The sequence below is a fragment of the Serinus canaria genome, chromosome 2, assembly GCF_022539315.1.
Source record: "Serinus canaria isolate serCan28SL12 chromosome 2, serCan2020, whole genome shotgun sequence".
Taxonomy (NCBI): Eukaryota; Metazoa; Chordata; class Aves; order Passeriformes; family Fringillidae; genus Serinus; species Serinus canaria.
Window position 1 is genome coordinate 77,994,009 of NC_066315.1, and position 13,784 is coordinate 78,007,792.

Sequence of the window (13,784 nt, forward strand, 5' to 3'; positions counted from 1 at the left end):
ATAACAGAGTGGTTATGGAGTCTTACAGACTCTATTGTACAGCCAATGTGCATAATTTACAGGGAACACAGATTTGTAACCTGAAATGCCAGAGCATTTAAGGTCCCCAGTTTTGCACCATTCAGTCAGCTTACTTCCTTAATATTCACTTAACAATAAATAACAATATAAGAATAACAAGAATAATCGTTACAAGAATGTTGTTTCAAGAATAACAATAAGAGGTAATTTTTAAAATCACAAAATTAAATGAAATTACAAAGTAGTTATACCTGAAGGTATGCTTTCTTATAGGGGAAGTCCTGTAAGGGCTGTCAGGACTGTTCTTCAGTGAGTGCCTTGAACTGAAGCCAGACCTGCAGCTGCCAAGAGCCCCTTCAGCTCAGATGGAAACCTCAGGACTGGCCAAAAAATCAAACAGCATGTCCTACCACTGTACCAATTGCCATGGGTTTTTCATGGAAATCTTCCTTTCCTGTATGGACTAAACAGCACAGTCTTTAATGAAAATAACAAGACTTAGTGGATTTGTAGCCTGAGAGCACCATGTCTACAGGACTCTGCTGAACACCTTTGCCTTGCTATCAGACTTATTGCATACCAACAGTACTCTTTTCAGCAGCAAATTCAAACCTCTAGTCTTAGATTCAGTTCAGATCTCTGGGTCGTGGAAGACTTCGAATCATTAGTTACTGAAAAATTTGATAATCTGTTTAGGAGTACAAGTGTTGTAACCAGATCAAGTGCTGTAAAAATCTGGGGTTTTACTGTTTGAATAACAATAGACCATTCAAGTACAACCACTTGCAGAAAGCAGAAAAATTCTTTCTCTATGCATCACACTTGGTATGTGAGGGAAATTAAGAGCAGGAATTGCTTCTGAAGTTAAGGTATCTCTCTTATGTCCACGTGTATTTGGAAGCTAAATATAAATCTATAGTAGGTATATTTACCATTAGTAGAGTTTTCTACTCATAAGTAAACAAATATTTTACTCCAGGAGGGCCTACCTTTTCTTGTGCTTCCCTTCTGAAATATAAAGATTGTTTAATTTTGTTCTTTCTAGCTCTGTTTTGTGATGTTTTGGACACCAAACGTGTCAGAGAAGATTTTAGTTGACATAATTGGAGTAGACTTCGCTTTCGCAGAGCTGTGTGTCGTTCCTTTGCGCATCTTCTCCTTTTTTCCACTTCCAGGTAAAAAAATAGAAAGAAAATAAAAGTTCTGTAACCTCAGTGGCTCCTTCAGAGCATAAGCATTATATAATAAAAGTTAATACTTCTATCAAAGAGCAAGACAAGCTGGAAAACAATTGTCAAAGTGTTTCAGATTTCTATCTGTAATTAAATGCGACATCTTTTAGTCTTTTCTGCTTATGTGACAAGACAGTTTCATAATAAAGGTAAACTACAAATATAATAATAAGTACATGTAGATACCCTTTTTGTACCTGTTATACCATGTGCCACACAGGAGCCAGATGGAAATTTTTCCTTGGTAGAACTTCTCTTTAAGGAAGGGGATAGTTTCGGGTTTTTGTAATGAAGAAAATAGAATGCACTGACTAATAAATTGGTTTTAAGAGAACAGCTTCTAGGAACAAGTGCTGTCCATAACTGATTTTTTTTATTTCTTCATTTTCCCAAATCAGTATATTAGAGCAATTTGAACATAAGATCTACTTCCTTTCTAGTAGGGTTAAAGTTACAAAGTTACCAGCAGTAAGTTTTGCAGTGGTTATTTCTGAACAGTGCTCTCTGCATGGAAAAGCTGCATATGGAATGACTGACTTTATTTTTTTACTATTCTTGCCTCTTTTTCTCTCCTGTTTATGAACAGTGACTGTCAGAGCACACTTGACTGGCTGGCTGATGACTCTGAAGAAGACATTTGTGTTGGCACCCAGCTCAGTGCTGCGGATTATCGTCCTCATCACCAGTCTCATCGTGCTGCCTTACTTAGGGTAAATCATTATTCCTCACAGGACCCCTGGATTTGCTTTCCTCTTCATTCCTCTTCCCTGTCACTCGATAGCTGAATTTGCATAGCTCAGAACATTTTCTCCAAACACTGACCATGATACAAAGCCTAAATAGTGTCACTATCTGGAAAAGAAACACAAATTTACAAGCATGACTGCTCTAGACAGGCACGATAGTGATGTCCCTTTGGAAAAAATACACAAATGTCAAAGAGGCAAAAACGTGTCCTAAGGGGAATTTATTTCCATGTTAATAAGTTCACTGTTAAGAAAGCTAATGGAACAATATCTTGTTTATAAGCTTAATAATCTATTCTACAGCACTCTGTACAGAACTTTAAATTCTTAGTCCATAATTTAATTTAGTGTGCTTCTTTTGCTAAACAGTGTAGCCATTAGAAACAAATGAGTCTTTTAAAATACCAGTTATTCTCTTAGGCAGTGTACTGTGTCTTTGAAGAAAATATTTCTATCATCAGATTGGTTATATATGCCAGTGAAAATGTAATTATGAATCATGCATTCTCACACAACAATGACTGCTTTCTTTCTATGCCTGCAACAGAGTTCATGGAGCCACTCTTGGAGTAGGGTCCCTTCTCGCTGGTTTTGTGGGAGAATCCACCATGGTTGCAATAGCAGCCTGTTACGTCTATAGGAAACAGGTAAGAATTAGTCTCTGTGGCAGCTGATGAAAGCAGGTGCTGAATACAGTGGATTTTAGTTCAGATTAAGTTACACTTTAGCAATGTAACTCCCCAGAACCCTCACTTTGGTTTGCTTCCCTGTCAAGTCTCAGGAGTGTGCAGCTTGGAAAGTCTTTGGGTTGAAGTAAAACCAAAAGGTGCCCTCCAGCTTTTAGTGGGCATCTAGGCCATGGGACATGCTGGTCTGCAGTCAGAGAGCCTCTTGCTCCTCAAAACACATGTATTGTGGATATCCTGTCCTTACCATGAGCAGTTTTGCACTGTATATTTGCTGCTGCAGTACAACTTACCATCTTTATGTAGGCATAGGAAATACTCATCCAAGCTTACAGTAGGTGTATCTTTGTGTATATAGAATCATAGAATCACAGAATCGCAGAATGATAGAATGGTTTGGGTTGGAAGAAACTTTAAAGTTCCAACGAGTTCCAAGTTCCTTCCCATGGCAGATGTTATGTAGTGTTACACAGTGTATACATTTATATCTGTAGGTATTCGCTATGTAGTACATATACCTCGTGTATATACACTTTTATTTCTTTATAAAACCAGCTCTGCTGAAAATCAACAAGAAGTACAGGTGCTTATGTTTTTTTTGCCATCCAGAGGAGTGGCTTAAAACAAGACATACTCCTGCAGCAGTTGACAATAAGAGCTTATAAATAATTAAACGGGTGCTTTTTTACATACTTTAAACACTACAATCCTGCATGTGTGAAGTGGAGGTGAAACATGGATTTTGAAGAAGATTCCACTAAATTAGGTCAAACACAGGGTAAATATTGGCTGGGTGACTGGGTACATTGCAGTACCTGCATGTTGTTCCCTTTCAGTTATATGTTCAAGGCACCATGTAGGGCACTTGGTCCAGCTCCAGGCAGAACCAGCAAGGTGTGTACATCATTCCGTAGTTCAGAAGGACTCTGGATGGAACCAGAAAATATAATCTATGCAGTGACTTTTTTTTTAAATTAGACTTCTTACTAAGTGCCAAGTGGAAATCCCCACCACTTTTATTTTTGAAAAAAAAAAAACAAAAAAACAAAAAAAAAAAACAAACTACAGAAGATGGAATATCTAAAAGCCTTATATTGGAACAACCTAAAATCAGTTTTGATATGTGTTGACAGTACAGGCCATGGCAAGAGTTCATAGTGTACAAGGTTCATAAGACAATAGAAGAATCATAGTGTCTGTCATGATTAATTTATCATGTTTGCCTTGAGAACCAAAGAGTAAAAGTTTAAGACACTGAAATGGCTTGTCTTGACCTTTGGTTTCACAACATCCTCGTTGCTAGCTTGTTACCATAGTAGCTCACAGAGTCTTTCTGGCCAGGGACATTGTGCTTAATTTTTCTCAGTGGTGAGTGCAGGTAGTAGAAGTAATAACTGTGCCAGCCTAATTTATTCTTTATTCAGTGTGACAGTGGCAGAGCCAACCAGTAGCTCTATTACAGCAGGTTATTCTGACCTGCAGTTGGAGAGCTGCCGATCAAATGTTATTTAGACACCTCTGGAAGTTTCAAACTCTGATACACCCATCTCAGCTGAATCAATAATACCTGTGGGAATATTTTGTCAGCTGTACAATTGTTTTCAGGAAAACTAGTCAGCCTGCTGAGAAATGGGTAATAAGGAACAGATGCTTCAACTTGTTTTTTAGGGGCCTGAACTCTTCTTAGCTTTCCTAATCCAGGACATCCTGGATGAATCATAGGACTCTTGAATGACCTCCTGCTCCTGCTGGCCAAAAATATTCTAATTTTGCTTTGTTGAGGCAAGAGATCACAGTGGATCAGCAACACTAAGAAAAGCCGGAATGCTCACATCTTGTAAAATTCCTGAAGTTTGACATTTGAGAAATTAGGTTGCCACCTCGCCTCCCTCCCTAGAGAAGCTTTTCTTCTCTCACATTTTGTTTTCCTTCCTTTTTTTAAATAAGAAGTCTGTGATGTAAAAGATTCCAGATGCTCTCTTCCCTCCAGTCTTGCTGAAGCCTGTTTTGGATGTCGCTTAGCATAAGAAATGCTTGATTGCATTTATGTTAAAATGAGAAAACTGAGTTTCAGAAAGACTACAGAAATCTTCTAAGTTAAGCCAAGTCATTAGTGGCAAGCCACAAACATGACACAAATATTCTAGGTTTTAATAACATACCCTAGCAAACCATGCTCTCACCTCACTTCTCCCAGTGTCCAAAGCTGATGGGAGTGTGTTCATGCACAATTTACTGATAGGTTTCTGCATGCTTGTTTCAATCTAGAAAAAGAAGAGGAATGAGAATGAGACAGCTGCAGAAGGTGAAGACTCTGCAATGACCGACATGCCTCACACAGAGGAAATGACAGACATCGTAGAAATGAGAGAAGAGAATGAATAATAAATGGGATGCAATTGTTCTCTGCAGGGACGATTGGAGTGACGCTTCAGCACCTTGTCGTCTCTCATACTTTTTTGTTTGTTCGTTTTTATTTTTGTAATAAAGAGGCCTTGATTTAAAAGGTTTCAGATAAATTCTCTAGCATACTGAGTATGCTCTCACTGATGAGGGACCTAAAAAGAGGTCTTTGCTTCTTTTTTGTTTTTTTTTTTTTCCAATTGAATTTTTTTTTTTCTCACTCCATGCAAGCGTAAAAGATACAATTGCATCACTGTAGAGTCTTCCTTACTTATGCATCCACCTTCTCTGGACAATCTGCATTTGTCAACCAAAGCCCTGCTCCTGTGCGCCTGTGTGTGTGCGGACCTGCGCTGGCACGCTCGCACACGCACACCGCCACGTGCCACTGGCTCAATGCTACTGCCATAACCCCACTCCCTCCCCTCTCTCCTTTTCCTTCCTTTTCTTTATCAGAAATGGAAAAGAAGTTTGGAATACAGAGCTTTATTTTACTTGCTTGAAAATGACTTTGCTACATAAACTAATATACTATGGTGAACTATATCTTTTCGTTTGGCCTCATCACTAGAGCTTATACTGCACAGGGTACAAGACAGGGAGGAATGTGGGAGTCTCCCCAAAAAAAAGTGGAGAAAAACAGGTTCCTCTCTCATGTTGAAAGTGTGTGGATGTGTATATGCACACACAGGTACATGAACTGAGACATATATATATATATATATATATATATATATATATATATATATATTTATATATATATGCATTTGATAAATAAAATACACACAGGACAAGAACTCTATTTAGCTTTCATTCCATCAGAAAGATAATAATCTTTTGAAAAATATAAACATTTAATTCAGAATTTTCTTGAATCATTAAGTTCCACCTTGCAAATAATTTTTTTAAGAAAAAAACATGCACTTTCCTCTTGTGAAGAGGGTGATGGCAACTGATAGACTTTGACTGTATTTGAATAAAACAAAAATAAATATTGACAAGCTTTACCAAAGTTCTTGTCCACTGACCTAACTTTAATTTTTAAAGGTTGTTTTGTTCTCTATAATTATTTCTGGTGCCTCTATATTAAAAAAGAATAAGATCAGATAACGTATGCAGGATGCCATGCTGGATAACATTACTAGACATAGTTCCATGAAATTTTTTATATAGAGATGTACACGTACTCACGTGTGTGTGCATGTGTTTATATACTCCTATACACATGCACACACACAGAGAAATGTATGTTTTGCTATAATGTATTTACCTATGCAGTAGATCAAAATCCATGTGGTGAAGCTCAAGTACTGATGGTCCTCCAGGCTGAAAATCAGGGGCTTTGATGATCTGTTGGCTCTCAAGGCTGTGTGGGAGCAAGGAGCCACCCACATCAGCCCTGCGGAGCTGTGCTTGTGGCTGGAGTGCGCCTTAAATAACAGCGTGAGGTCGGATGGGAGGCTCAGGTTGGGTGGAAATGAAGGCTGTGTAAGAGGTGAGGGAAGCAGGGAGGTTTTGGGTGTCACCAGTGCTGCTGTGGCAGCAGTTTGTGTTTCTGTGCTCTTCTGTGTTTGGCTGCGGGGCAGCGCTTGTTACTGGTCTGTAGTAGCTTGGGTCCTTTCAGATTTAATCACGTCAGAGTCTGGAAACCATGATCCTCCATCCTATATCCATAAATCAATTAATTTAAACCTTATTTAGTAAAAGTATATTTTTCTAAGTTGTGGAAATTATTATTTAATTGTGGACAAATTCTGTTTCTAGATTTATTTGCCAGGTAGTCCCAGCAGTCAAAGAACTGATCAAAATTAAACATTACTTTAAATGTTTTATCAGTATATGTGTATGTAGACATACCCATGTGTATAAATATATATATATATTGTATATTATGTACATTTATTTTAAACTACAATACGTTTCCTATTTTTCCAAGTACAGCTAAAAATGTCTCTACAAAACTACTGAGTTGACTAGTAACCAGTTATGGCCATCACGAAAGGCATTGTATCAATGAACTTTACATTTTATTGGAAAGATTTGTACCAATTTGTTACATATGCAAATACAATAAGAAAAAAATTAGAAATTACTGTGTTAACTGACAGATTTGCTAAATCAGTTTACGGTTAATGAGAAGTGGCACTAAGAGGGTAAGAATAAAACCAGTAACCATGTTTGCTGTGTCACCACAGGCTAAATGCTTTCTGACAATAGAGTAAAGCAAATTCTTTTTAAAAAACCCTCAGACAAATTAATGTGTGCAGGATGCAAACTGTACACATTCATGAATACAGGTTCTCAAACAGTCATGTGTAAATAATGTGTATATAGACAGCCACAGATCACAGCGGCCATTTGAGGTCTCCTCTATTCATGTAGTTTTGGTTTCTCCAGTACATTTGTCTCCAAGTCCACAAGATGCAGTTTTTCAGGAACTGTAGAGATGAAGCAGGAAAATATTTTGTGTAATGTGTGGATTTCTTTTGGTACATGACTAAAATTCAGACAACAGTACTTTTGAAGAATTTTGAGCCTTACCAGTGTAGGTTTCAAGGTAAAGATTGCACCGAAAAGTAAGAATCTGAAAACAAAGGATAACACTGAGGCTTGTACTTTAGAGAAAAGATAAACAATTTTTAAAAAATTAATTCTTGGTCATACAGAGCTAAACTAATGGCACTGTAAAAGATAAATTTTCAATTGTGTGTGTAATACTTACTAGTCCTTTACTTTGCAAGGTACTGAATGAGCACATGAGTGGTGAGATTTGGGCAAGAACTGAAGCAGTGACATAAGGACATGTGCATTGCATCTCTTTCTGCTTCCTGCAGGCCGTGTATTTTTTTACATTTCTCTGCTGGAGAACACAATGGGATGACATTTCTGCAGGGAGTGGGTCCCAGCCGGCCCCTCGTGCTGGTCCCGCTGGTGGGCAGGCAGGGTGCTCAGCAAGGAGGGATTTCTTCCTCTGTCCCTTGCAGACATTGGGGCTGCTTCTGGGACTGTTGGCAGGAGCTTCAGCAACCTGCTGAAACCTCCTGCTGCCTGTTAGTGGCAAATTGAGCTGGGCTGGTGAAGCAGCCACTGTGATGGGCTACAGGTTGGCACTGGGCAGACATCCTCTGTGTCCAAAGCCCCAGTCAGAGCACCATTGATAGCGTCTCTGTCAGGTAGATGCTGGCACATGCCCTGTGCTGCGCTTCTTTCTTTCCAAAAGTACTTCCTTGAGTTCTAGTGCAGTGGCTTAGCTGTGTCTCTCTTGTGCTGTTGCTTATGAAATGGTTATCTATCTCTGTGGTAATTATTTTGCAATAGAAACCCATCCTGTTTTTGTGTCAGAGAGCTGGAGCACCGTCATCTCAGTGAATTCATGTGGAGACTTTGGCCTTTCCAGACTGCATTACACAATCGAAGTTACAATAAAAAGAGAAAAAAAAGTCGATCTGCACCTTACATCTTCTATTGCAGAGAGCTCACACAGAGGGAAATAAGGGCAGCACACCGATAAGCTGTGGATCGATGTTCCTCAGCTTTTAATAAGTACATAAAATTGTGTTCATGTGTCTTGGGCTTTCCTTTTTCAGAATTAAGAGAAAACATTGCAGTTTTTTCCCCCTCCCTGCCCTAAGCAGGCTCTCAGGCTGACCGAGCTCAGGACTCGATGGACAAAGCTCTGCATCTCTCGGCCGGTGCCCGAAGCCTTTTGGGTGCAGCAGCGTTCCCAGGCGTGGGACATCGCGCTCCCCATCCCCCGGGCACAGCCGTTCCACACGGGAGGGCTCAGATCCCTGCTTGTTTAGATAGAGCCGCCCTAAGTGAGAGGATTGGGTAAGTAACAGAGAAGTCTTTTTGTTTTCTACTCATTTTGCTACTAAATATTCCCTTTGAGCAGGAGATTTATATCTGGCTCCTGCCCGGTGTTCCACCGAATCTGCAGCCAGCGAGAAGCAGCCCCAGACGGAGGCTTGGCTGATGAATGCAGCTGATTCAGGGCAGGCCACGGCCCACGAACAGAAACCTTTTGAAGGCAGGAGCGCCTTCTTTTATGGGATGGCGCCGCGTGCTTAGAAAGAAGGCAGAAAGGATGCTTTCAGTCTCGGGCAGCCAGAGGCGTCGGGCATGGCTTTGTGCTGGGCTGCAGGGTGGCGAGGGGAGCGGAGCATCCCGCACCTCCGGCATGCCAGCCCCGCTGCTGGAGAGGTGCAGGACACTGCAGGGCACGGCCGGGCGGCAGGATGGGCTCTGCCTCTCATGTGGCTGAGGCATGGTCTCGGCAGAGGCTGGAGTGCAGCTGGCTGTTTCCTGGGGACAGTGGCAGTAACCCTTGGAAAGCCTTGGAATTTGTGTATGGGTGTGTATAGGAGAGCGCTGCGCAGGCAAGTTTGTGATGACCTTTGAATCTTCCCTTAGAACGAGGGTTGAAGTCTAAACATGATCTCAATGTGGGACTAATACTAAGCCATTTTTAAAAATTGCAATTTAAGCTACACAAAATAATAAATGAGACAGCAGACCTTATACCGTTAAGCTAAAACATTATTTAGATTAGTGAGCTGGAATGGGAGATAAAGAGGAAATGTTGAAAATTTTACAGATATTGCATATCCCTCCTAAAGACAGCAGCATGGTGTGGAGAGGAGGGAATCAAAGGGCAGAAAACACCATTTCCCTTTCAGCTGCCCTGGAGAGGGACTGAGGATGAGGAGCAGTGTCTGTGTAACACCATTTCTGAGTGTGTTGGTTTCCCAGTAGAGGAGCCTTCAGAGACAGGAGTGTGAAACACCTTTGAAGATGATTCAAGCAGCAATAAACCAGCATGCAGGTTTTATAATGTGCAGGAAGGAGGCACTACTTCCAGTCTTCCAGTTTCTGAGCAACTGACAGGGCTGCATTGGGGAAATATCACCTAAGTATTAATTAAACATGAGAAAATTTTCATAATTTTGGTAGCAAATTGGCACATCCCAAATAGCAGCTTAACCATAAAATTATAGGATTCCCTTGCATTCTTCATGTTTGGCTTTCTACTGAGTACAGCAAACCATCTATTTCAAAGGGAGTAAGGTCCTGTGGAGGAGTTGCAGTGCAGAACAGGCTGTGGGGATTGTGGTAGAGTCCCAGGTAGGAAGAGGAGCTCTGAATTTGTTCTGTGCCCTGCAACACACTGTATAGCAGCCTGGCAGCATCATGAAACAAGGCAGAATTGTCAGCTCAGCAGCAAACTGGCTCCAAGCGTGGTGGCAAGCTGCAGCAGCCCTGCAGAGCAGCAGGAGGGCATGGGATGCAGGGTAGCCCTGGCTCCAAGCTCAGGCTCAGGCAGCTTGTGTGGATTTGCTTAGGAGAGCCAAGTTCAATTGTCAGTGCATAGATGCAATCCTCAGCAAAACCACTGCCAGACCTCTCAGTTATTGGCACCTTCTGAACAAAAAGGCCAAAGACAAAGTACGGGGGCAGAGAGATGGAGCTTTAGGCTCGGCTTGGAGCACAGACTTGCACAGAAGGGCATTTTGGCTGCAGCTCCTGCAAATTAATTGTAGGGTTAGAGAATGAGCTTCAGTCTCTGCATTTCATAACTGTGACATCCAATCCATCTCAGTAAAACAGAAGGATGGCAGTATATTTCTAGGTGCTCTTTTGTCTGTAACCCCATGGGGAAACTTTCCTTTAGTTTTACCAGACCTTGTCACTGCTCAAATCAATTTATTAGTTTTACCTCATTATTTTCTGTCATTCCAATTCCAGTGTCTTCAGATATTTCCTCATTTTTTTCTGAAGGTTCCTGCTAGGCTTATTTTGTCTGTTGGCATTTTGAGAAGAAAAATGTAATCGTCATGCTGACTGAATGTCAACTAATGCTGTGATTAAAAAGTAGCTTACAACAAAACTCTTCTTTGATGGACTGTTTTTTACTTCACATTTGCTAAGCTGGAAGGGAGAGTCAAGAAGTAGAAGGAATTGTGGGAAATCTTTATCTAAAATCAAGAATTAAATGAGTTAATTCAAATTAATTTCCTAACTCCAGCCACCTTGTGACTTTCTAGTGAAAACCTTTACCCAGACTATTCCAGCAAAGTTAGCAGTGCATCCCCAGAGCAGCACAGAATAGTTTGAGACATGCAGGTTTTGTATATTTCACAACTAAATGTATAATGAATTGAAAAGTCTGATTAACAGGGGTAATCAATTAGGTTTAAAATTCATCTGGACATGAGCAGCCTGGTCCAGTATCAAAGGTGGCCCTGCTTTGAATGGAGGCGGACTTAGCAAGAAAACTGCCTGCAATCCCATTACAACCTAAATTGTTCTCTGATTCAACCAGGAACCTAGAGAGGTCCCTTCATCTTAAAGAACTTAAGATTGCTTGCCTTTTTTTAGGCTTTCAGGTCAGGATTGAGAGACAGTGCCTTATAGGGGCCTACAATGTAGATATGTGAGCAAAAATGTTGAGCTGCACAGATTCCTTTACTGATGACAAAACTTTGGTATTGCAGAGCCAGCTTTACAGTACCCTCCCACCCTCTGGGAGCCCACAAGGAGAGCAAAGCAAAAATAAGCCATTGTGTCTGCAGATAAAGTATTTGAGTACTGTACTGCACTTCTCTCATTAACTCTCTAAGCAAAACTGCCTGGAAACAGCAAGCAATTGCACTTATTACCTGCTCCTCCCACCTCTCTTCATGTGCATCATTCAGCATTTTAAAAAAAGCTACCCTTTCCCATTACTCCCCTTTGTAATCAAGGTAATGCAAAGTAAATACTTACATTTATGTAATAGAATGGCTTGGCCTATCTGCACATGAGAGCATATAAATCCCCTCTTAGGAATGGATGTAAAAACTGGAACAGCAGCTTCATCCATAATGCATTAAAAAACCCACAACAGAAATGCAAAGAAAAAAATTGCAGAACTGAAAAAAAAAAATTAATTTCATTAACTTTTAAGGAGACTACTGCCTGGGTGGCAAGTAAGGTGTATGTGCACATGCAGAAAACAGCAGAGCCTGGAACTAATGTTCATTGCTCAATTTTGTAGTTTGCCCTCCAAAGCAAATGTAACTCTGCTTTTGTGCCTATTAGGATGAACAAAAATCCCTCCTAAGCTATAAAGAAACAATTGGAAGGTTGCAGGCAATAAATTAACTGGTTACTTAGATCAACTGATTTTATCCACCAAGTTTGCAGGCACCACAAACTGCAAAAGCAAAATCTTGAAAAAAGGTAAAGATACCTATTTTTGTAGATGACATTTCCTTGCTTATTACCATCATAAAGTTTTTCACTTGGTTTAATAAAATTATTTGCAATATCTTTGTATATTTTTAAAAAGCAAATGCACAGGATGCAAGGCTTAACCTGTGTTTCAAATGTCAGAAACAGACCCCACTATCACAGAGGCAATCAAGCTCAAATCATGTCAGGTTTTGATCTTTCAGAACACTGCTCTGTCTGCTCCCTTATTTTAGATAATTTAGGTTATTTTGTGGTGTTATTGCCTCTACTTTAGTTTTGTGAAGCCAAACACCTATGGAAGGTTTGTGATAAGAGACTTGAAGTTGGGATTGCAAGTAGAGTCAAAGCCCCCTGTGCTGCTTGTGCTGTTTGGCAGGGCATTTTACCACCACAGGCCACAGAAATCAAAAGTGGACTTGACTCTCTCTGGTGGAATGGCTGAAATGCATTTCATGGGGTTTGGGCAGCACAGCTTAGCAGCATTCCCTTTGAGAAAGACTTGTTTCCCCTACATGGGACAGAAAGCTTCTGAGAGTGCCTGAGGAGGAGCACATGTGGGTGCACAGGACTTGAGTGTGTGCATGTGGACAGACGGACAGATGGCTGCAAATGAATGAGCTGAAATGTCTTTTGCAAGCACCCTGCTCTGTGTTACCCTGCAAGGACCATACTGGAGGGCAAAGAGAGCAAGAAGCCCTTCATTTATCATCTTTAGTGAAAGCTTCTCTGGCACTTAGAGGTTACTGGGCATCTTAGCAGATCCCAGTTACTGGAGAAACACCAACTTTGTAGTGCTAGGAGGCCAACAGAGAGCGAACTTCACTGCACCTTTTGCAGTGGAGAAGCCAGAGCCACCCAGCCCACTCTCTCCAACTTTGCACACTTGAGCAGGGCCAGCCACAAGGTCAGTCTAGAAGGAAACTACAAACATTGAGCAGAACCTAAAGTACAGAGCAGCAGCTGAGAACTGTTTGTCTTCCCAGCAGAAGTCATCATGGAGGAGAACCAGACTGTGCAGCTCCCTGGGTAACTCCCAGGAAGTCTCAGTTCTGATGCAGTTTCTGAGCAAAGATAGCTTTGGCCACATCGTGCAAGGTCAGACTGCACCATTTGTAACATGATTCTACAAGCACAGAGAGGGTTCTCCAATCTCAGAGGGGTGCTATAAGGAAAACATTCACTAATGCTGGTGAAAGATGCTTGGATACTACAGGGAACAGTGTCACAGAAATGCCTAAAAATACTGAATTCATATTTGCATGTTCTAATTGTGCCTTTGGGTTCTCTAAAATTGACTTGTTTTTAGTTTGATAGAAATACTTTTAGAATCGAGAGTGAGAAGTAGTGTCTGGAAGCAGTATCCTAAATAAAGGCAACCCAAAATCTGAAGACTCTTGCTCAGGAAAGAGGGGAAAGGAAGTTTGGAAGCCTCATCTCTTCCCAGCCTGGCCCTCTGACCATGG

The 13,784-nt window shown here is 40.8% G+C and overlaps 1 protein-coding gene across 1 annotated transcript in view; it reads left to right on the top strand.

The window, feature by feature from the left end:
• Positions 1–13,473, top strand: part of ANKH (ANKH inorganic pyrophosphate transport regulator) — a 106,239-nt gene extending 92,766 nt beyond the window's left edge. Inside the window, exons 9-12 of the mRNA XM_050970567.1 lie at positions 1,067–1,196; positions 1,840–1,963; positions 2,547–2,646; positions 4,954–13,473. Of these exons, the coding sequence (XP_050826524.1) occupies positions 1,067–1,196; positions 1,840–1,963; positions 2,547–2,646; positions 4,954–5,070 (471 nt within the window). The 3' untranslated portion in view covers positions 5,071–13,473. The remainder of the gene's footprint in view (positions 1–1,066; positions 1,197–1,839; positions 1,964–2,546; positions 2,647–4,953) is intronic.
• The last annotated feature ends 311 nt before the right edge of the window (positions 13,474–13,784 follow it).